This window comes from Eretmochelys imbricata, chromosome 22 (assembly GCF_965152235.1).
Source record: "Eretmochelys imbricata isolate rEreImb1 chromosome 22, rEreImb1.hap1, whole genome shotgun sequence".
Taxonomy (NCBI): Eukaryota; Metazoa; Chordata; order Testudines; family Cheloniidae; genus Eretmochelys; species Eretmochelys imbricata.
The window spans coordinates 8,740,771-8,765,325 of NC_135593.1; the positions used below are offsets into that span (position 1 = coordinate 8,740,771).

The 24,555-nt window shown below is 51.8% G+C and overlaps 1 protein-coding gene across 3 annotated transcripts in view; it reads right to left on the reverse strand.

Annotated features, from left to right (window-relative positions):
• SNX19 (sorting nexin 19) overlaps nucleotides 1-24,555 on the reverse strand; it is an 83,806-nt gene that overhangs the window by 48,521 nt on the left and 10,730 nt on the right. For all 3 annotated transcript variants that reach the window (XM_077839851.1, XM_077839850.1, XM_077839849.1), the window contains 3 exons: nucleotides 23,242-23,338; nucleotides 22,252-22,402; nucleotides 18,122-18,251 (listed from right to left, as the gene is read on the reverse strand). In XM_077839851.1, coding sequence (XP_077695977.1) covers nucleotides 18,122-18,251; nucleotides 22,252-22,402; nucleotides 23,242-23,338 — 378 coding nt within the window. The remainder of the gene's footprint in view (nucleotides 1-18,121; nucleotides 18,252-22,251; nucleotides 22,403-23,241; nucleotides 23,339-24,555) is intronic.

Consider the following 24,555-nt stretch of genomic DNA (forward strand, 5'->3'; position numbering starts at 1 on the left):
TTCCCTTTTTAAAAACATACACAGTCCTCCTCCGTAAAAGAGAGGCACCTGGACAATTCTATTCTATTTCTTACACCAAGTACACTACCAATGGGTCTCAGTACCTACAACAGTATTCTTCATTTATATGCTCCAGGTTATTTAAATCCATGTGCCACGCCATGACAGCGAGGGAGACATGAGCTTGATTGATCATTCCTGTGCCACATGGGTACCCTAACAGCTCTCACTAACCCTCCAAAATCCTGCCTGAGCTTGCCCTAGCTCAAAGAAAAGCCTCAGAAGGACTCTTTGGAGAACAAGCTTCCTTAGTTGACCCAATTTCCTCGTCAGGAGGGGACACCTGTGTCTACATACTTCACCACAGTATATGTGAGCATCTCCCAATCATTAAGACATTTACCCTTTCACTTCACCCAAGGCCACAGAAGGCGGCTGTATTGAACTTGTCCATCTAGATAAGCATCTTGTGATAGTATTATTGTTATTTGTATTACCATAGCCCCTAGGATCTGAGTGTCTCACAATCTTTAACATGTTTATCCTAACATCAGCTCTGTGAGGCTGGGTAGGGCTGTTACCCCCATTTCACAAGTGGGGACTGAGACATAGAGAGAGACTAAGTGACTTGCCCAAGGTCATGCAGGAAGCCTGTGGAGTTCAGCAAATGGATGCCAGGTCTCCCAAGTACTAGGCTAGTGCCCTGAATACTGGACAATCCTTCCTCTCTCAATGCCTATCTCCTAAATCCCAGTCCAGTGCCTTAAAACACAAGCCCATTCTTAACTCACGGTATCCAAATGGAACAATGGCCCAAAACATAAGCACAAAGCTGCAGAACACTGTAGCATTCATGACTTTGTAGAATTGTTTTAATGAGAATTTTTGGTTTATGGGTGTGGGAGGGTGGGTGGGGCGGGGGGGGGGGGGGGTTAATCCTGCCTTGCTGCTCTCTGGGGTGCCCCTGATATGCAGCCAGGAGGATTTATTCCTCCAGGGCTCTCGATCCTTCCCCAGAATAAGTTCACTCACAATAAAACTGATTTTTTAAAAAAATGACAAAAGTCACCAAAGCTGCAACTGAATCACTCCCACAGCCACGGGGGGCGGGAGAGGGGGAAAGAAATGAGGATACATAGCCAAGGAAACAACTGCTTCAGGAGCAGTTAGAGGAATGGAAAATAAAGGAGGACGATATCCCCCCGCCCCCCCGCCCTTGCCAGCCTCCACTTTCAGCACCTGCTGATGCTACAATCACCAGAATTTATGTGTTTGCTGCTCCCTCATGCTGTCAAGAGAAACGCACAGAGCTCAGAGCTGAAAAACTTGGATCCGACGCCTGCAGAGCAAACCAGCCTTCGTCCAGTTTGCTGAATTGTTTGCAGAGGGCAGACAGAAAAAAAGAGCCCTCCATAAATTAAAGACTATGAAGAACCCTGAGCCCTTTTAAAGAGCTGGCCAAGAAGAGAAGAAAATAAGTAAACCATCTCCTTGAATTACTGGAAACGTTCGTCTCTCACTGCCCTGTAAAAAGTTTACAGTGGTTTAAACTGCGAACAATGTGTTCCGTACCCCCAGCCCGAGGACAATATGATGAAGTGTTTGTTCAGCAGTGCAGCAGCCTCCATCCTTCAGGGCTCAGCGCCTTCCAGTTGAACAGATTGTCTTGCCAATTTCACACCTGCTAAACCCACAGCGCACACGCCGCTCTCCCTCGCGCCATGGTGCAAACCCGGAGCAGCTCCGCAGAAGGCGGCAGAGCAGAGCGACACCCGGTGTGAATCGAGCCTTGTGAGTTTATCCAGATACAGCAGTCTCCTGTGCACCAAGTGAGTCAGAATGGTAAGGCTTTACACACACTGGTGTAAATGATTTGACACGTTGCAGGGCAACGGAGCATCAGGCCTTTCCTTTCTCCCCTCTGACCCCACCGAGAGTAGCCCTCTCTCACAGGTTTGAGACATTGGGGCTAGTGTGTGGGTGTGAGGGGGCAATACTGCCCCGCTGCTCTCTGGGGTGCACCTGATATGCAGCCAGAAGGATTAATTCCTCTAGGGCTCTCAAGCTTTCCGCAGGAATAAAAATACCAAAGCTGCAACTGAATTGCTCCCCAAGCCACGGGAAGCGGGAGAGCGGGAAAGAAACAGAGGATAAAAAAAAGTGTCCCAGGCCCTTGATTTTTAATGAAGTCAGAAAGTTCCCCTGCTTTCGATAAGGTCTTCATCAAGTGTTTATTGAGCCAATGAAGCTCTTAACAGCACCCCAGGGAGAGGCCGGTCTCTGTGAGCCATGGATTGCTTCATTCGCCCAGTTCAGAAATAAAATACAGAAAAGCACTGTTAACCCTCTGCAAGCCAGTAAAGAAAAACAATTAAATACTCTTTTCCACAAGAGAGAAGCATTGTTCCCCTGAAACTCTTTTCTTCTCTATCTTCCCAAATGATAGCTGATCTCCCACCCCATGCAGAAGAGATAAATTAGCCCTTACTAAGGTGCTGACTCTTGAAGAGTCAAACCAAGGACAAAGGATATGGTTAAAACAATGCAGTATCTACTATCAAAGCACAGAGTTTGCTTGTTTTTATTGGCTGTATTTGGAAGAACAGTTTCTGAAGGAAAAGTTGTTTGAGATGGAGAAACAAAGAGTGGATCCAAAATTCCCAGGTTTTTGGGAGGACTGGATTATGTCAATATCCAATGTGATTTCTCTCTCTCTCTCTCTCTCTCACACACACACACACACTTGTGTTGTCATACAGAGCTCATCCTGGGAAACAGAAATATATACCTGGACCAAATTCAGAGAGATGGTGTAAGGTAGTCTCCCTTACACGCAGATTCCACCACAGGCCCCTAGTTTGCACAAGAATCTAAGATTGTGTAATTTACAAGCCATACCAATGTAGCTGTGCTTGTGTGTGTCCCCCGGTGCAGATGCACTGTACCAATGTGGCTGACCCGTTTCAAATAAGTGCAACCCCCATATTACGTTGGCACAGCACATCTGCACTGGTATAAGCGAATCTGGGACTCATTGGGCTAACGTGCAAGAACAAGAGACTTGAGACCCAGAACGCAGCCTCAATCCAGTCAAATGCAGGCACTTCTGCACCATTCATGGACAGCAAGTGATTTTACAAGAGAGATGGTTCAGTGATGGAGTTCTGCATCCAAACTCCTTAGAGTTTGGGCAGGAGGGAAAGGTTGGCAGGTTCTCAGTTTAGCTCTTTGTGGAGAGGTGGCCACATCACAATGAAAACCCCAGCATCCTGATGATCAGATGGCCTCTGTGCTGTTATTGCAGAGCCTTTCCCAGAGGTTAAAGTCAATTGGAAATGAAGCTTGGCACCAGCTAGGGTGTAAGGTTCATATATTGGGACCCCTGCACGGCTCAGTTGCTTTCTCTCCATGTTTTGTGGGACAGGAAGGAAGCGAAACCACCACATTTCCCATTCAGAGCTATTTAAGACCAGCACAAAAGCCCTCCCTGCCTCCTCAAATTCAATTGGACAGGATCTCAACACACTTTATGGAGTGAGACACAAAACCAGGAGACAGCCCTCTGCAGAGCTGTCGTCTGGAGCCCTCCTCAGCACTCTCCTCTCCACGCGGCACTGTCCCTCCATAAACAGGCTGCAGTAGCATTGATTGTTTATGTGGGCATGGATAAATACCTCTAGCTCCTACCTGCTGCTGAACTGTCAGGGGGAGTAACCAAGTCAGATTGCAACACCCGTCAACTGGGCTCTCGCTGCATCCCTCCAGGCTGGGGAAGGATGCCGAGGGAGCTGTTTTCATGCTAAGGAGCAAGAATCTCTCCCGTCCAGAGAGTTATCACTGCTGAACTAGAGGCGAGAGCCTGGCTGTGATAACCAGCCATGCTCCAAGGAGCTGCAGCTGACTGGGAGCTAGTGTCCTGTTGGATCCTCCCGAAGCAATTACAGACCCAGCGCTGTCTTAGGGAGATGGTTGCTCTCAGAGCAGGGAGAAGCCAATTGAATCTATTCAGGGCACCCAGCGCTGTGGCATTCTGCGGCCACGCACACAAGTTAGGAAGTGCAACATGGGCACAAGTAGTTGTGCAGCTTTAGAAGCAGGGAAGTTCTTGCTTGTTTCAGGGGGAAAGAGTGACCAGTCCTGCTGCAGGTGTCCTCATTGTGAAAAGACTTGTGCAGTCGGTTGGGTCATTGCGTTACATCCTAATGGCGGCAAGACTCAGGTTCATCCGAGTCTCTGGTGGTGGGAAGAGACACCATAGCCAACAGCCTGCTACTGGCACTGCTCAGTGCCTCGGTCCCACCAGTTCCAACCTTGATCCAATTTTCCCAGTGGCTTTGCTTTGCAGGAATGGCATCAGTCTGAATCAAGGCTTTCACCTGATCAGTTTTCACGGGTTTCAGCTACTAGCAATCAGCAGCACTCAACTTGGGGGGTGGGAGTTGCATCTTGTTTTCCGACTCATGACAGTGTCTTGTCCCAGGCTGCAGAATGAGACGGCGACAAAAGCAGGAAGAGAACCCAAGAGCCCGTGTTCCCATTCTCCTGCTCTCACCACCAGAAGGGAGGCAATTCCTTCCCCTAGCAGCTCTTGTGCAAGGGAAGGGGGGAAAATCACTCGCCCACCATCACACAGGCCTCTCTGCGGTGAGACATGGAAGCCATTCTGTGCCAGCAGAGCAAACATCATCAGTTCTTAGGTCAGGCAGTGACAAACTTCTCCAATGGCTTCAACAGCAGGAGGAATGTTACTTATCCATCTAGCAATCTGGGCAGGACACAAGCCAGGACAAAACCCTCTAAAAGTGCCACGGGATCTTAAATTGTCATAACAGGGAAGCACCTTGGTTTTGTGTCTCATCTGAGGAGGGCAGGCAGGGATCCTTGGGGAGGCCTACACTGCAGTGTCGGCAGCTGGATATTCGCTTCCGCCCTCTTTCCCTGTGTTCCAGATGGCTCTGGCAGACAAGCTGCTGAATCACCTGCCTCAGGCCATCTGTTCCCAGCTTCAAGGAGCTACAAAGTGCAGGTGCTCCAGAGAATTCAGGCCCATCCAAAAAGCCTGGCAGTGTGAGCAAGCAGCTTTGTGCCCGGGTGCTTGAGAGGGTCAGGCAACGCTGTGCATCTGTGGTCCTGTGTAAAGTCAAGGGGAGCAAGGAGGCTGCCAAGCGATTTGTTTTCACCAGCTGTGCTGGCAGAAAGAGCTAGCGAGAGAGACTGAAAAACAAAACAAATCCCCAAAGTTATGAGCTCCTTGAATCACACTTGTATTTTCAGAGGTGCCCGGGATGGCTAAACTGACATCAACCCATTCCAGCTCCAGTTCCCAAAGCCAAGGGGGCAGGGAGGACATACAGCAGCCCCTGTCAGCACACTAAGTCAAGAGCGCCCAAGAGGCTATCCAAGGGACAGCCGGTCCCTAATCACCTCGGGAGATCATCACAGCTGCCTGCTGTGTTCCCCACCGAACAAGGGGAGGACGATCATCAAAGAGGCTTTGATATCAGAATAAGCGGTGGGTCCTTTCAATTGCAGTGGCTTGAAGTTTAATGGCTCTAGTTCTGTGGGCCGCCTGACAGCTCTGGCCACTGGCCTCAATATTTACCGGTGGCACCCTTTGCTTGCCCAGTCTTGAACCCACTCACAGTTCTGCTGATGCACCTCACTCCTGCCCTGCAGCATTCTCCCCTGGGACAAGTTGGGGCTGGTATTTTAATTTCCAGCCACATGCAGCAATCCTTTCCAGCCCTAATGTTTTGGGAGATCTCACACCTTATATCCACCTATGTCCCTAAGTCAGAAGGATTATTCTGATACAGTGCTCAGGACCTTTCATAGCCACAGTGATGTCTGAGCTCTCAGTGGGCTATGTAACAAGAAGTAGCATTTCCAGTGGTTGGAGCGGGAAACTGGGAAAGTCTGAAGGTTTTGGCACAAGACCACAGGCTGATCCCAAATTGGCTCAAAACCAGGCTGGGATCTGACGGAGAAGCTCAGACATGGCACAGTGAAGCTGGATGGCGCTTTGACTTAGACAGACTGAGGCTGGGTCCTATTCCTGATGAAGGGGGAAGGGTGTGGTCAGTCACTGAGCCAACCCAGAACAGTCTGAGTCGCTCACGAAAAGCCCTTGCATGGCCCCCAGTGTCAGAAGGCTCAATCACCAGCCCACACAGGAGAGGAGAAAGCCTCCCACTGAGCCCAGATGCTGCAGCACTTCCTCTCCTAGGCTGTGGGTGCTGGACACAGCAGAGACCATCCAGCACCGCTCTCCTCTATCTAGATAGATTACTTACATGATTCCCCCCGCATCGCCACAGTAACTGAGCGCCTCTCCATCTTTAACGTACCTATCCTCACAGCCCACCCGGGAGACAGCCCAGTGCTGTTATCCCCATTGTACAGCTGGAGAACTGTGGCATAGAGAGGCTAAGTAACTTGCCCAAGGTCATGTAGGAAGTCTTGTGTGGGGGAGCAGAGAATTGAAGTCCCAGGTCAGTGCACTAACCACTGCCCCCTGTTGGTCACCAAGATGAGAAGAGCACTGTGAGGAAATGGGATAAGGCAGAGGCTCAAGGGAGATGAGATGGAGGATACAGCGCTCTCCTATTCCACCTCCTTTGGACACTCTGTGAAACCCTCCCTTTATTTCAGGGTGCGATTGGCAGATAACTGTCCCCCCGACAGCTGTGGGCAAGGTTTTCCCCTCCACCTGGTCCACACAGGGATGATAGCTGCGTTAAGTCCTGTCTACACTACCTCTTCTGCAGGCTTGTCTTCCCTGCAGAGGTACTTGAGTCCCCTGTGCGAACAAAACCCCTTCCCTCCAGCGCGCTGGTGCTTTTCTCTCATGTTGGCTGGCCCGAGGAAGGAGACAGGGCACAGCTCGCATGAGCACAACTCAGCAGCTGCTTCGGCCCTTGTTCTGCGCAGTTCTATTTCGCAGCGTGGCCGCTCACCCTCGTCAGTGGTCCCCCCCGGCACAGGGTTGTCGTCCAGTGACACACACGGGCTGGTCCGCAGTGTCGACGGGCTCCCCTAACTGTGTAACCAGTTTTGTCTTCCTCCCAGCGACATGGGTGGTGGGACATCCCAGGACGCACTGCCCCCCGTCCCGCGGCGGTCGCTATGGCTCTGTGCACGCACCCTCCAGGCTCTATCCCCTGCTGAGGCACTGTGGCATAGCCGCCAAGATTTTCCCAGAATGCACCAGCACGGAGGGAGGTGTGGGCGTGCAAGCTTGGGCAGGCACCTGGTTATGAGGGGAACAAAGCTGCTGTACTGGTACGACTCCCCGGTGCTTTGCCTGGCCCCTTTGAGTGGTGCGTCCGCTCCTCCCCTCCCACCGGGTTTACCCGCTCTCGTGTGAACGGCTGCCTGGCCCCGTTCTCATTCGACCAGTACCGGGGTGCCGGCTTTCCCAATGCAGAGCCCCCGGGGGGAAGGGCTAATTAAACCGGCCACCCAGCTGAGCGAAAAACCCAATCCGAGACGAGGCACGGCAATGAAGCCTGATGGGGTAGACGGGCCAGGGAGGCGATGGCAATTTAGTGGTTGTCTTGGTAACCAGGGGCCTCATTGTCCATGGTGACTTTACCTCAGTGGGGAGTGACCTCCATCGTGGTCAGCTCCAAGGCCGAGCGGAGGGCCAGGAAGGGGATGGAACAGAGCCTGGGTGGGAATGGACAGCCCCAGGGCAAGGCCTCTGTGAAGGTTTGGGGGGGGGGGTTCCTACTCCTCCCGGCCACATATCGGTATAACGGCAGGTATAACGAGCCCTCGGGCCACAGTTTGAAAGGAGAATAATAAAAGCTGGAATAATCTGGAACCAGGCAGGGTCCCAAGACACTGAAGCCACCACTAGCGGCCCAGAGGAACACACCTCAGCGAAGAGGAAGAGCCATGTGAGGCAGATAACTTGGGGGGGTGTGTGTGGGGGGGTGAAGTTAAAGTTGCCCTAAGAGACCCTTGCCTAAAAAAAAAAAAGATATCCAATAGATTCAGGGCGGGGGGGAGAGGGGCAGCAATGGCATGCTAGAGCATAGGATGCTTTGTGACAGGGAGGGAGATTTCCCCAAAGCAAATTATTTTAAGGGCACTGCTAGGAAGAAAAACAACGGAAGGACAAAAGCCTCATCCTTGGTTGCAGCAGCTGTGACAGCTTCAGGGCCATCTGCAGGGACAGCGCTCAGGACCACCTGCTCCAGAGCCGCCTGCCTTCACTGTCTGACCTCAGGGAGCGTTTTCATGAGCTGAACTAAAGGCCGGGTTTTTAACCTCTCCGGGCCTCACACCGTTGGGAGGGGAGGTGGTCATGTGCACATACAGGCCTTCTAGCCAGCAGAGGGCAGTGGTGTCACACAGGTGGGGCCCGGTTCCCTGCACTTACACCCCTCTGAGATCAGCAGGAGGAAGGGCAGAATTTGGCCCAGGGTGCATAACACACGAAAGATCTTGGACTGAAAGAGTGAGGCTCTACAGCTTGAGTTAAAGAGCCAGGCTCTGTGTCTGGGTACCCATATTGCGTCTCTGGATTGGTGAGGACACACTATGCACGCTAGTGGGTGACACTAGCATTCAGGAGAGAGGGGAATGGTCTAGGGTGGCCCAACTGGGTAAAATTAGGAGCAGTAAGTGGAGACTCAGCCAGTGAACAGCAGGTGAAGTTTCTGGACATGGGGATGTAGGAAGACTCTGATTAGTTTCCCCAGAGGAAGCAGGATCCATCCCATCATTTAGGAGATTTAGCACTGGACAAAATTCTAGAGAATAGAGTATAAGGAGTAATGTGGACCTGGCCAAAGAGAATGGCTAAGATGTTCAACAGCAATAGGCTGGATTCCCTCTCTAACTGCCATGAGAGGAATAAGGAGACTTAAAGGTAGAACGGTGTTAGGTTAAACTTCTTCCAGCTCACAGGAGGGTAGAGATAGAGACACAACAGCACCATCAAAGCAGCGCTTCATCAGTTACAACCACACGCCCTCAGATTGTTCATCCACCCCCTAACCACCACAAGCCTCATCTTGGTGCTATATCCAACAGCTCAGGTATCTCTTGCAGATCTGTCACTCCAAAGATCAGGGATCCGGGTGTGTGTGTGTGTGTGTCTCTCGCTCCAGCTCTTTATTTAATTCTGCTCCTACCTTCCACACACAAATGTCTGACCCCACATACTGATTCAGCTCCCTCCCCTCCACCCACCCACATGGACAAATAAAGGTGGGGATGGTGACTTTAAATTACTGGTCACTCGTGATATCCCAGGCCACAGCAGAGACAGAAAGCAGCAGTGAGACAAGAGCAAGGCTATGGTACAACTGAGCTGCGTTAGGCAGAGAAGGGGGTAGGGCATAGGCCTAAGTTGAAGGTTGCCAGTCTTGTGTGTACTGACCTGATCATATGAAGTGGGCAATGCTTCCCCTCCACTCCTGGGCTACTAACTCTCTAGACAGGTCTTGTTTAATACCCATTGGTGGCAGTAGGCGTTGTATGTCTGGATCAAGAGAATGTTTTCCTGGGCGAGTGTCATGTGGCTCTTTTGAACCTGAAGCAGTGTAGTTCCAGGAATCCATTATACCGACAGAGAACTGGCCCAAATTACAAAGTTTGGACCCGAACTCCTGCAGAAGGTCTGGGGTGGTGGGATCTGGGACCTGTTAGCGTGAATCTAACCATCCCTTTGCTCAGTGTGGCCACGCAGCCCGGTTCTCTTCTTATTCCATCCATTCTCAGCTGTCACCTCTATGTACCCACCCAGCCTTGATCACCATGGGGCATACTCCCCCAGTGCTATCCCAGCTACAACCCCTTCTAGTGACAAGAGACCCTCAGCTGTACAGCTGCGGGGTCCTTCTGAATTTTAACCTGCCAGAGAGAATCTCAGGTTGGCCAGCAGCTCCCCCTTGTGCCCACAGTGAGAAATGCAAAGCCAGTGACCCCTCTTCACCCTGCCAAGGTGAGAGAGGTGGCATCTAGAGAACAAACATGAAGCCAATAAACAAACTTAGAGCTGGGCAAACTGACTACTGGCTAGAAATTATGTCACCCCCATCCCGGAAAAATAATAGGGAGAAATATTGCGACAGGATTACAGCACACATACGTGTGCATGTCCTGGGGGTCTCTCTCTTGCGCTTTTCACTGGCAAAAAGAAAAAAAAAAGTTTTGTGCCCGTGCCCTCCATTTATCCATACAACAGGTACCACACAGGCAACAACAGAACAGTCCTCCTCCATCCAGCATCAACGCTCCTTGGCTCCGACCACCTCCCGGGATAAGAGGGGCCATTCAACTCTCTCACCCCTCTACAGAGGTGGCTGAGATCTAGATTGAGACCCAACAAACTCATTTCACAAAAGTTTATCCAAAAAGCCATCAGATGGCAACAGCGTTTTGTCACCATCAGCCTGGCCTGGACTCAAATGGCTGACACAAGTGAAAGGCTTTATAGTTTCCTGAGCCACTCCACAACGGGTTAAAATCATAATGCTTCTCAATTCAAATGTGGTGGGCAAGATGCGGTCCCAGCGGACAGTGCACTGGACTGTGACTCAGAGGACCAAAGCTCTATTCCCTGCTTGGCCACTGACCATGAACATCTCACTTCCTCTCTCTGTGCCCATTTTCCCTCCTGCCCTTTGTCTGTCTTCTTCACATAGACTAAGCAACCTGGGGTAGGGGCAGCCTCTTTCTATGTTTCTGTACAACACCTAGCACTGTGGGACCTCAACTTCAGTTTGGGCCTCTATATGCTGCTGGAGTATAATTATAAAAGCTGCCTACCTCCCACCTAGGACTGAAAATTCCAGAATCTGCAGGGAACTTTTCAGTCAAAGCGTGTGAGGTTGCAATTTTGTGGCAGGTGAAACAACTAGTGGGATGCACACTTCGTTGCTTCTGTAGGCTTACACCAGGGGCTCCTTGTATTCCTCTATTCCACCCTCCCCCCCGAAATCTGTGTATCACTCTCCCTTCCCCCTCTATTTCAGGGCCTCCCTGAGACACCTCCAGCTCCTCCCTCATGCCTGGGGCTCTGTGTGACCCCTCATTCCCCCTTTCCCCACAATGCCAGGGTCCCCCAACTTAGAACGAGATTTCTCAGAGGCTCAGAGAAGCAGCCCTGGGATCTCAGTCTCCCTTAAGGTCTGGTTCTAGGATGGATCCAATCCCACAAGGACCCTGTTTCCCAATCCTGGCTCAGAGGCCAGCTGGAATTTTGGGAGAACCAGCAATGGATAGAATCCACACCAGAATAACTGAGCTCACAAGGCCGCCAACATCCAAAATGGTGGAAAATTGGCAAGGGCAGCGATCTCATGAGATTCCTGCCACGTGGAGCCTAAACATCACTGGGGCAGCTCACGAGATTTCAGTGCTGGTGAACCCAGACCCTTGCCATGAGTCAGCCTCTAGCTTGAACCTCAATTCCTAGTCTAAACCTCATGCAGACCTGAACACCACCTGGCTGGTCCCACTCATCAACTACCTAGCTAGCCTAGCTCTTAGCACAGCTCATTTTTCACTTGCCCTGCTCCTCTGCTATGGACAAACAGGGGATGTTGATCCCCAGGGATGGCAAGGTGGTCCCTTTGCATCCATGTGCAAACTATAAAGGTGCTGAAGGAGGGAAATAAAGGCCAGGGGAGAGATCTGGAAGAGCCATGCGAGCATATGACTGAGGACACAGCAGGACAGGAGATGCTGATCGGTCATCCAAGCCAGGGATGCTTTTCATTTATTTTAACTCCTGCTCCGGGCCCCCTATAAAGCCACGTGGAATCTGACACCATCAAAGCTGACTGCATATGTCCGCGCTTCCCTTATATACACACACGCGCTTCCGAGCCTCAGCACGGCAGCCCCACTCAGGTTACCAAGCACAGACGGCCAGGATGTGATGAAACGCAATCTCTTTATCTTTGGATTAGAAGGTTGTATAAAATGTGCCCCTCTCTTGTGATGTTCAGGAAAGGGTGGGGAATGACTTACTAGAACAGCTTATTGCTTAAAAAACAGTGCTAGGGATAGAAGGCAGTGGGGAATGTACAGATCTGGATTCAGAGTTCTCCCAAAACTGCGGGTGTTTAGATTCAGAGTCTTGGAACATAAGAATGGCCAGACTGGGTCAGACAAATGGTCTATCTAGCCCAGCATCCTGTCTCCAACAGTAGCCAGAACCAGAGCTTCAGGGAGAGTGTGCAGAACAGGGCAACTATGGAGAGATTGACCCCCCCTTCCCCTCCCAGCTTCTGGCAGTCAGAGGTCTAGGCTTGCCTTGAGAATGGAGTTGCATCTGTCCAGATTTGGCCTCATCTCTAGATTCCCCACCTCACCCAGAGTCATCTACTTGGAAGTAGACATGCTCTGCAAGAGAGAATGAGCACTTCTCTCGCTCAGGCTGAAATGAGCAAGCCCCCAGAGAGGGGAAATCAGAGCAAAAAAACCACAGATGGTTAAAATGATCACAGCATCAGGAGCACTTGCGGACAACAGACACCCTGTGGTATCATCAAGAGAGACCCCAGGAAGCCCACCGACCCGATACAAAGAGTTGCAGTGGTGGCTGGCGAGGAACTGAGCAGGTTGACCAAGGAACCAGCCACGGGACACAAGACACAGAACAACCAGCGAGTACTGACTTATTGACCCAGTCATTGGGGCTTCCTGATACCTTTGCTACTGGCAATGGGACATAGCTCATGGGCCATCAGAATTCAGGCAGTCTTGGCTCCATTAGAACCTACCGTAGGTGGCTACCAGCTTCCTGGATTCTCTAGCTTCATCAGCAAGGTTTCAGGGTATTGCTCTAGGGTTTCTGCTCCCTCCACCTGCAGCCCTTTTGCCATCGCAGTAACACACAGAGACAGTCTGCACACTACAGGTACAGCGGTACAATCAGCACATGAACCCTACATGCTGGGAGCAGAGGGCACAGGCCTGCTGCACCAATCACGTCCACCCCTTATATCCACGCTGCAGCCCTGTTTGTCCTGGACCACAGGCCTACAGCACCCTTTACTGGTCCTGCAGTACCCATGCTAGGAGCCCATTACTCCTGCATCCCAAACCTTCTGCTCTGATCACACATGCTTGTTGCACCCACGCTGGCAGCCCCTGCTGCACCCATTCTGTGTGATCTCTTGCACAGCCCCATGCCACACCTCTTTCACGCGAGCGCCAGGCTCTTGTTGCGGCTAATCTCCACGTGTTTTATACTTGGGCCACCTTCACCCATTGACATGGAAGCCACAGAGAAACTTTCAGCCTCCCCTGATCATCACAGCACTGCGGAGCCTGGGAAACACAAGAGGCGATGCCAGCAAACTCCACAGGCAGAGAACAGGGGCGTTTTTAGAGGCGAAGCAGAGACATTTTCATGAAGAGGAATCAGAGGGAGGTGAGGAGAGTCAGGCTGGCAGCCATTGGAGCTTACTCTCAGTGGCTGTTCTGTAGGACGTGAGATGGTGGGTCTCCAACATTCGTGACCACCAGCCAGTGTCCTGGGGCAGATGCCCCCAGCCCAGAACTGACCTACTAGCACCGAGTGCCCCTCATTGAGGTCTAATCGTAAATGAACCAGGAAGTCCATTCAAGTGGCTCATTTGCAGGAACCACCATTGCCTCCACAAAGGGCTCACGCCGGGTTAGGCCTTGATGGTGGCCAGATCAGGCCAGGCCAAGCCAAGCTCCCACCTCGCCCTGGTCTTCAAAAGGTTCCACAAAAACCCGCCCCCCCTCATCCTTTGCCTGTTTGATTCATTCGTTTTAATCTTCTGTCACCCAAAGATGGCTCCGTTCCTGGATGCCCCACGGAGCTGGCTCTCGAGCCCAGAGCCCATGGATGGGCACTTGGTTCTGAGAAACCTGAAGCAAGGCTCCCCCATCTCTTCTCCCACTGGCTAAAAACCTAAGATTTGGACCCTGAGAACGCCCCAGATCTAGTCTGTCTCACTGTGCCCATCACCGTGGCATCGGGGTGCCTGTCCCTTTGACCCAGTGGCAACTGCTGCCAAAGGGGACAGCTTGAGGGCAGGATGAGGGGATGCAGCCACTGTGTGTTCCAACTGCCCGGCCTGTATTTATATTGCTGCACTGACTCACCCACTCAAAAAGGGACTTTGATTGTCTAAATGCTTCTAGCTCCTGCACCGATACCCCAGAAGCCAAGAATAGCCCCATCTCTGTTCCCCTTGGCAGACAGGCCCCTGGGCAGACTCTGAATTCACTCTGCTAGGAAGGACCACAGCCCCGTTTCCTTCCTTAGGACTAGGAACATTTTTTGCTCACCCAAGGGAGGAAAGAGACAGTTTAATAAATGAGGGGCACGGATTTGGAGCAGGGCCAAGGGTTTGTTTACAGACGCAAGCTGAGCGAGCAGAGAGGACTGTACAAACTGGAATCTTTTCTTGGCTCGGGGTCGTCTCAACTTCCAGCTGCTCCCCACCCCCACCTCGCTTCTCCCTGCGGCTCCAAAAAAGGACCACTCCATGTTACATAATTGGATGCGCCTGGCACCGCTGCAGACATGCAAGCATGTCCTCCCTTTTACTTAACAATACCTTTTTCGGTCATCCAGCTTTTCTCCTCCAGCCTCCTGTTGCCATGAAACTGACAATCAGGGGAGATTTATAGCCCCTGGCTCCAGCTACAACTATTCCAGCCATGGAGAGGAGGGAAGGAAGGGTGGGGTGGGATATTTCGGTGCGGGGAAGGAGAAGAATCGTTACTAGTTAGCAACAGCATCTGGCGGAAGACACTTGTTGTAATTTCAGGTGTAAGCTGGAGGATGCTATGGCAATTGGTGCTAGGGAACAGACCGAGAGAGAGAGGGAACCGGGGAGGAATGAGAAACCACTGCAAAGGATGGAAGAAATGTGTGTGTAAAGAGGGGGGCAAATGCATCCCTAGTGAAATTCCACTGATTTCAACACTATTGCACCAGGCAAGGGGATCGGCCCATTGCGTCCAGATCATTTAGCTGCATGGCTTCTGCAAAGGAGGAATTCTGGTACTTGCTGGAGAGAAGCTGGAATGCCCATGCGGGTATTTGAATCAAGACACCAGGAACATCTCGTGCTACAAGAGCTGCAAGAGGAGTGTACAGCAGTGGGAGGCAGTTCTGAAGCAGCAACACCTGCCAACACCCTCTCAAGTGCTAAGACCCCAATGGGGAATCTGGTGGAGCACGAAAGGAACCCTCTGGGGGCACCAGAAGCAGCACAACAGGCTGTACATCCAACTCTATATAAACCTTCATGCTTCAGGGCATAAACCAACTAATAGGGGTCAGGAAGGAAGATCCCCTCCCACATCAACAGGTTATTCCATAACTGCCTAGGAAAAGGTACTTGCACCTTCCTCTCGAGTAGCTGGTACTGGCCACTGTTGGAAACAGGATGCCAGACTAGATGGAGCATTGATCTGTTAAGACTATTCCTGCACTTGGTCTACACTAGCAAAGAAAGGGGCTGCCAAGGATTAAATAGTTCATGCCACAGAATCAGCATCTGGCATCATCTCCTCCCTCTTAGGGCTACCCAGCAGCAGTCTGCACCAGAGTCAGGGTGCCAGGACTGAGGCTGTACTTAGGTTTGCCCCGTTCAATCAAGCTAGGGGTACAAGGATGGCGAAATGCCTCCAACCCGAGTCTGTGTAACGCAAAACTCCTGAATCATCGTTATTAGAGATCCAACCTGGGGCCTCTGGATCTTAAACTCTGAGCTTCTATGACCCGAGAGACAAGACCCACGTTGGTTAGCTGAAGTTCTATATGTGGGCCAGCCACCATTAGAGGGGGACATAGTACCACACTGAGTGGGCATGGAGAGCACCTGTTCTTAGCACTCCTCTAATGAGGGTATATCTACACTGAAATTGAGCGATGCAGCTTGTGTCTACATATCCACACTGACTTCACTATAGCGAACGTGGATAAACATAGCAGTGAAGATGCAACTGCACGGACATCAGTGCGGGTCAGGAACACCGGTACATACCCAGGCTTCTGGGCAGGCTTGTACAGCCCATGCCAGGGTCTGCACCATCACGTCTTCACCACTATTTAGAGCTGTGCTAGCTAGATGAGAGCTAATGCAGGTATACCTGGGCATATCACACCACCGCCCACAGGAGAGATGTACCCCGAGGCAAATACAGGCTGGTCTCAGCTCTGCGGCAGGTAGCAATGCCAAGAACACACAGAAATGGAGATCTCCACCGTAGCTCTCTGTCATGGTCAGAGCCACCAAGCAACTTGCGCTCCTCCCGCAGAAACACCAGCGCTGACCTCCCAGAGCAGAACATCCACATTCCTTCTCTGACTCTACCCGATCTCTCATCCCACACCAGAGCTGAACGGCGCCGAGAGGCCATCGCTTGTGGTGCCCAGAACAGCGAAGGAGACAGAAGTCCGAGCAATTAATGGATAGCACCAGTATCCTGGTAACAGATCAGCTGACTTTGCAAACCCCCACCCCGCCCCCGCCGCCTTCTGGGTTGCATCAAACATGGATTGGAAGTATAGGCCCCTTCTAGTTTTGAATCTGATCCAGACACAAAGTGCAGAGGGTGGGGGTTCAGATCTGTGGATTCTAACTCAACCCCCCCCTTCCTCACCCTACAATTCAAGGGTGCTGAGCACTGGACTGGAAGCTCTGCTTTAGTTCTATTTCCAGGGGAAACACTGCAGAATACTCTGATCTGGGCACGAAAACAGGCCCCCTGGCACGAGGCAAACGCCCATGGAGACATTATATTTGTCTGACCCCGAATCTCAAACACAGACTGCACGGAGGGGCTGCACACCCCGCCTTTCTAACACAGCTCTGCTCGGGACATTTCCAGAGATCCCCAGTTTAGGCACGAGTAACAGAGCCAGTCAGGTGCTTAGCCTGTGAATGCTCCTCGGGTAGAAAACGGGCTGGCGGTGCAGGCTCCCTGGGTAACGGGGACACAGCATAGTAGGAGGGGATAACATGCAGTGCCACGACCTGATGCCTCCTGTGCTCACACACACAGGGATCAGGTTCCAGCTCATTTGCACAGCTAGAAAAGCCTGCTGTGGAGAAGCTGTAGCATTTCCCCCCCCCCCCACCCCACTTCCCCCAAAAGAAGCCAACTTTCTAGTGGTTGCTAAAATCCTCAGCCTGAAAGGGCTTTGGCAAACTTCATCGGGGGCAGCTCCCCTGACACGGTCCTTGGAGAACATCTGTTGCATGAGAGGAAATGCTTCCAGGCTCTGAGCTTCGGCACTTTCGAAAAGCTTTGCCGTTTACCTTCGAAGACCAGATCCTCAGCTGGTGAAAATTAATGCAGCTGCGTTACTTGATTGACATCAGCTGAGGATTTGGCCCTAGGCATCCTGGGAAAGGGGGATGGTACGAGAAGAGAGACTCCACATAACCAAGCTAATAGCCAAGCAAATGACCCCTCCTTTTCCCAGCTCACACAGCAGGAGCCATGTTTTGAAGGACACAGGGCTGCAGGACATGCGGCAGGTCCAGCCAAGCGGTTACTGCTGCGCAAGAAAAAGTGAGCACTCGCTCAATGCATGTGCCAGCCGAGGACAGGGCCCTGAGCCAGCCAGACTGGGGAAGGTTTGGCACATCCTGAACATGCCACGCACACATGGCATCGCAGGAGGGAGGGTTACAAACACACCCTGCTCAGGGACAGTGCACACATTCCTTTCTGGAACATCAGACAAGGCATAGCTGTGACCTGCCCCTTACTGAGAGAGAGCTGGGTGTCAGTGGAGGCTGGGAGTCCTACTTCCCTGGGGTGCTGGGAGACTAAATTCATTAATGCTTGGGGAGATTATTAGCGACTATCCTCTACTAACGTAACTTTCCTCGTATTCCTACTGGGGTGGCCGCTGCTCTTACCAACCCAAATGGATCCATGACCCTTTGAGAGCACCCACTGGAGTGACAGGAAGCAGCCTTCACTGGACACACTGCCCTTCTCACCAGGGACAAAACCTCCCACTCCAAGAGCCTGGGACCTGATGCTATGGATCAGTCCTTCCTGTTTCTAAAGGGAAACGACCCAGGGCTGCATGTGCCAAGGGAGACCTGCTCAGCTCTCTTCTCCCTGGGGACGTGGAGCGCTGCAGAGATCTTACCTTTGGATCAGGGACCCGAAGAGCAGGTGCAGCACCTTCTGCATGTTCTCAGTGCAGAGCCACCTCCAGTGATCCACCATCAGCAGATGCAGCAGGTCCAGAGCCGTGTCTGCCAGGGGCGTCTCAGAACCTGCCGGGAGGTAGGGGGGCATGCGAGAAAGCCGGATCACACCCACGTCGCTTGCTGCATCAGAGTGAGACCATGGCTCTGCATTCACAGCAGGAACACTGCACTCCTGGGGCACAGACTCCCTTCCTTAAAGGCCCCAAACTACCACCTCTCTAGACTCCAGCACATGCAGAATGCTGCTCCTGGCCTAGGGACGTGCTACAGCACCCCCACTGCCTTCCGAAACACCCTTCGGCCTCTCTCACCTCCAATCCAACACCAAACAGCTCCCTTCTCCCTCCCATATTCCTCATAATACAGAACAGCCAAAGGAGACGCACATTAGACCAGATCCCCAGCTGCTGTCACTCGCTGCGAGCCCCGCTGACTTCACCCCCAGCTGCGGGTGTGAGGCCGGGGGTGTCGTTTACAATACATGGGTACAGCGTCTGGCACAATGGGGCCAGGACTTTAGGTGCCTCCGCAGCACAGCTAACTGATTAACTCCAAAGCCTTTCGGGGTGTGGGTTGTAGGAAAGGCCTGGTGACAAATAAAGCCACTTCGTATTGTGCACATGGCCCATTCCTTAGTCATGCATTCCCATTCTGAGTGTGAGGAGGCGTGGGCAAAGTGGCTGGGCATTCCCAGTTCCTCCCCAGTGAGGAGAGTGGCAGAACACGAACGTATGCCAGGATTAAGGCTCCCAGTTGGTCCCCTCATCGCCCATCTCCGTACAGCCTCTAAGCGGACCCGGTGCTTTACAAATGCAGAGGAGACACAGACCCTGCAAAGAGCTTGCAAGCAGATTAAGACAAGATCAAAGGTGAGACAAGACATGGGGCAGAGAACTTGGGACGAGGAGAAAAGATTGCTTGGAGGGGTGGGTGCTGAAGGAGGGACTGGAAGGATCTCAGACTCGGAGACAGCCAAAAGGACAACAGAAGCATGAGGACGAGAATGGGAAAAGGAGGTGGAAGGAGAGGAAATGAGAACAAAGACGTAGGCGGGGGATACCATTGGGTGGGTACCAGTGGGGATTACAGGTAAGAGGTAGGAAGCAATAGGGGGAGTTCAGGGAGGGAAGCATGGTTGAAACAGGTGGGGAGAAAGCCAGTTTCAGCAGATAGAGTTTGGACTCACTGGGTGTGGAGAAAAGGTGGGGGAAGGGGGCAGCTGGGCTTTTCCCAGGCATGCCCTTCACTGCTCCCAACTTGCAGTTTCCCAGGGGTTTGGCTTTCTGGTTAGCACCGCTGGGCTGCCATCTTGTGGCAGGCCCTGGTCCCAGCACCGAGATGTGCAAACCATGTCCCAGCACAGAATGGAATGGTGCAAAAAACTAGCATGTCAGCAGTGATGTGCCACTGTCAGACCTCGACAGGGTAACCGGCTCTGTTCCTCAGGGTCCTTGGACTCTCCAACAAAACCGTGCAAGCTTCAGATCTTAACTGCAGTTAGCCGGTCTAGAGAACTTTCGCACCTCTAGGTCTCCGGGCACACGACACAGGTGGGAGGCTTTGCTTTCCCCATATTACAGGTGGCCAAACTGAAGCACAGGTTGCACGTGCTGACCTCACTGTCCCAGTCACGGACCCTCCATCCTCTCCTGAAGCTGGAGCACCTTTCAGAGTCCTCCTGCTTCTGCTTGTGCTCAAGTTACTGCCCGAAAGGAGAGCGGACAGGGTTTTTGCTTCCGTTCCTTGCTGTCGGTGAGCTGGCCCCTTGCCCCCATCAGACTGGATGCTAATTGTTTGCACATGACCGTCTAGTAAGACGGGTAGCTCACATTTGGCCCCCAGTATCTCTGGTCCTTCTGAGAATCATTTCTTCTCATGCATTACATTCCTCTGGGGCTTGGATTTTCTTTAGAAGGGCCAAAGCAGGCTGTCACCACGCGCAAAAACCCAGGCAGCGCTACAGGACAGATGATCATGAATTAACCTTGTTTACTCCCTTCACGTCCATTCTCCCAACCCCAGGTCACTGGCTGGGCCAGCCTTACTGTGCCTGCCTCTTCCGACAGGTCACTTACTCAACAGATATGGACTCTGGTTGTCCTTGGCAAGCCATTTCGCAGACATTCCCCTTCTCCTCCCAGACCATTCCGTCCCTTCGCTGCTTCCAGGTCTGGTGATGGTTCAGATAAGTCAGCATCATTTACGCAAGACTTCCATGAGAGTTCAGCTAAACACAACCCCTTCGCGTCTCACTTGTTCTGTACAGACCAGTGACCTCAGACCTGACAGCCCTGCAGCGTTATGTATTCACATTCATTAGAGGCAGGGCAGGTACCGCTACTTATGCGTAAGGATGCTCCACACTTCCTATTATGAGACCGTGTATGCAGTTGATTATAACTTAACCAGACTTTAACCATTGGGTCTGTAATCTTCCAGGCGGGGTGTCTGCCTCAAGTTGAATTATTTTGGAAAGTTTCAGCTTAAACAGTTCAGCTGCATCCAAGAACAGACTAAGGGAAAATACATTGTTTTGCCCATGTTAAAAATATTCTTACAACTGTTTTGTTGAAAAGTTCTACTGCCCCCGTGCTTGGAGCAGGGATTTGAAATTTGTCAGGGGTCGCTCTAGGGTCACAGATGTGCCTTTTGCTGTTCCCATTAAAGCCATCCAAATTTGGTCAAATTACAAACCTCTGAAAGACTGCGCATTATAACACATAAACGCAAGGGGGCTGAATGGCAGCTGCACGGGCAACCTTAATTCTGGCATTTCCTAACTTCTGAGTTCTTGACTTTGCAACTTTAATGTTCTTTTAATGGAGGGGTTTTTTAAATGCAATATTGACACTAAAATGTATTAAATGTCTCCCTCTCCTGGCTCTAGGAAATGCATCTCTATAGTAGCATTCACCAGAGGAACTCCAAGCTCTCCATAAACATTTCTCACGTCGCAACAGTCCTGTAGGGTACAGAAGTGTATTTCCCTCCCTGCTTGCCTGGAAAACAGGGAATAAGGGCCACACAGGTGGAATAACTTGCCCAGGGTCCATCAGGGAAAAACCAAGCAAACGAGAGTCCAGACTCACACTCCCAAAGTAATAGACAACCCTGCTCTCTGCAAACTGCCTTTGTTACTTTCTCTTGGAGACATTCCGTCATGCAGAGAAGCAGCACATATCTGCCCAGGTGGGAATTTTCAAGGGTGAGGCCTCGTAAAGATTATTGTGGTACTAATGTTGAGAGTCATTCAGATTTTTTATTACAGATGGGGTGTAAAAGAGACATAGACATACAAACAAGTGAGCCATTGGCTCCTGCACCGTACCTCCAACAGGTTATTTTAGAGAAAGGCAAATGGGGCAATGCTGGGCATGATGGGGGGACAGATTATTTCCTTCCAGCTGCTCGAGTCATCATCGTGCACCACAAAGCGTGAGACTGGATCACTCCCTTTCCGCATGTACAACTAGAAATATTATTGTGTGCAAGACTGTTCAGCCCCATTTCATGCCCTGCAATGGCTGTCTCTCTCCAGCTCCTGGGTAGCGAATTCCCCAAGCCCGTTCTATGCTGGGTGGAGCAGTGTTTGCTTTCGTTGGTTTGCAGCCTGTTGGCCACTAGCTATTAATTATTACTGGTATTACAGTGGTGCCTAGAGACCTCAGCCCGGGAGTGGGGCCCCATTGTGATGGGTGCTGCACATGCTCAGAAACCCAAAGAGGTTACATCTAAGTAGCTTGGCGCGAGTGAGGAGTTTTGAGAGAACCCTTGCTCTCATGCCAGAGGACAGCATCAAAGAGATGACTGATCCACACACTCTGTAGCCACATGGCTCTGATTCTTCCCTTTGCTTCCAGCGACAATCCAGCACACCGCTGCTTCCCAGCACGGCGCCAGAGAGGTCTAGTTGTTTCAGTCATTACTCAGAGTGCCCAAAGCGTGACAGGCAAGGAGACCCCAAAGGACCTATGAGATAAGCAGACTAACGAAGATGGGAGAGGCATGTACCATACAAGCCAACTGATGAGGTGGGGTGGAGGGGCATTGGCAGGCAGGAGCTTACCAGGGTCATCCTTCTGGCGCACCGGCTGCTGTGGGACATGCGTGGGGCCTGTCCCCTCGGTTTCTGGGGCCTCGCTGGACATCGCCTCCAGCAACTTCTCCTGCTTCTGAATGAAGGACTCCATTCCGGCCAGAGACAAGGGGTCAGAGACCTGAGGAAGCAGCCATGTGTCAGGGCCACAGCGCTGGGAAGCAGGTGGCCATAGCTGGCAACCCACCCCATCCAACTGCTCTGCATCATACAAACAGCTAGCCACTGCCCTGAAGCCATAGCCTCTCCCGGCTCCCACCCTGTGCAGCCCCGCTGAATCCAGTGGCTCCCGTCAGGGCACACTATGGCCTGTCCGTTAGCACTGCAAGCATAAAAATTAGGTCACAGGAAGTCACTGTTGCTCCTATTTATTTTCTATTTCAACCCTCAACACTTAGTTCCTGCTGCTGGGCTCCAGGACCATTCCCCAGAGATGCACTGGCATGGCATTCTTGTCCTGCAACACCCTTTGTTATTCCAGCCCTAGGTGACCAACTCGCTTGCCCTCATCTCCAACAACCCTCCTACCCCGACCAGCTCTGCCCGTTTATTATTTGGACTGCGATAGTGCCCAGAGGCCAGGGCCCTGTTGTGCTAAGCACTGCACAAAGATACAACAAAGAGATGGTTCCTGCCACCAAGGCCTTTCCTCACCTGCAGCCCTGGTATCCCCAATAGCTCTGTGGATGCTCTTCCTGCTTGGTTGGCAAGAATCCTGCTAGGCACTGGGCCCCTCTTTAACTAACCGTGCAAACAGCTTCATGGTGGCTCAGACTACTAAACTCGTTGCACTGGTGACCATCTCCAACAGCAGCAAGCAGTGAATACGCTGCATGGGGTCCCCACTGCACCACATCCTTTGTACCCCTGGATTTTTCCCAGTTCAGCCCTCAAACAGTCTCCCAAAGACCCATGGTCCTGGCCATCTGACCAGCATCCTCGTGCAGGACCCGCACTTACAGTGCTGGCCTCCCTCAGGCCATACAGGATCCTCTCATGTGCTTCGGCCACGCTCAGCACCGGAGCGATTTTACTGGACGGGAACCTCAGCCTGGGCCTGGGGAAGAGAGACAGAGCGGAGTTTAACGCCTTGTCCTTCATCTGAGGGGAGGAGTTGCTAAAACTTCAGCTAAGAACACAGAAAGCCACCCTGCTGTGAAAGGAAACCAGCTCTGATCTGTCCTGTAACCAAGGCCAGATTAAGGGGCAGATGACCACCTGGGGTGCCAAGGCTGGGGCGGGGGGCGGTACCGGGCTTGGGGTGCTGTTTTTGTTGTTCGTGACAAAAGGGAAAGTAGAACGACTGACGTGACACGTTTCAGACATTCCGCAGGCAGATTCATTTTTCACTAGCCTCCTAGAACATTCTGGACCTTGGTAGAATCTCGTGGAACCTTCCAGACTTTCTGAGAACTATATTTTCCTTGAACCTTCTAGAATGTTGCCAGCCAGGCCCTCGCTGGGCAGGACGTTGCAAGTCAGTCAGTGAGGTGCAAGACCGAAGTGAAGTGAAGTGAAGTGAAGTGAGAGCCCAGGTGTGGTACTGTGAACCTTGTTCACATGGCTGACAACGTTCTGGGAAATGTCGTTCTCAGAAAGTCTGGAAGGTTCCACGAGACTCTACCAAGGTCCAGAACATTCTAGGAGGTTAGTGAAAAATGAATGAATTACAAACACAATAAAAAAATAAGTTATTCAAAAGCTTAACAAATGGGGGAGAGAGGGGTGCCAAAGACACTCCTCGCCTGGGGTGCCATTTGGTCTCGGGCCGGCCCTGTCTGTAACCCCCAGTGGCCCTAGGCAGACCACCCGGTAGGTATAATTGCCAAAGGTCCTATGCAATTCTGTAATGTATAGCAGCAAGGGATACATAGCGTGAATGGCCCTGTACACGCTGCTATAAGCCCTGCCAAAGAAGCGCTGGTATCATGCTATAACAGGGGAATCCTGCAAAGCAAGTCTCCATAAGGGCTTATAGACCACGTGGGTATCCAGAATACACACTCCGGGTGCCTACAACGCAGTCATGGTCTAGTGGTTGACAGCAGCAGCCAGGGCTTCTGGGTTCTATTCCCAGCAATTCCATTGACTTACGTTCAACATTAGGCAACTTGCTTCCCTTCTCTGTGCCTCAGTTTCCCCATGTCAAGTGTTTGGGAGAGGGGGTGCCATAGATATTGATGTAGGAGCTCAGTTTCTGAGGCTGAAATTTCTGACCCAGAACAGGGAGATTTCAGGGTGAGCACAGTATGCAGGAGTCAGTGATAGCCATGG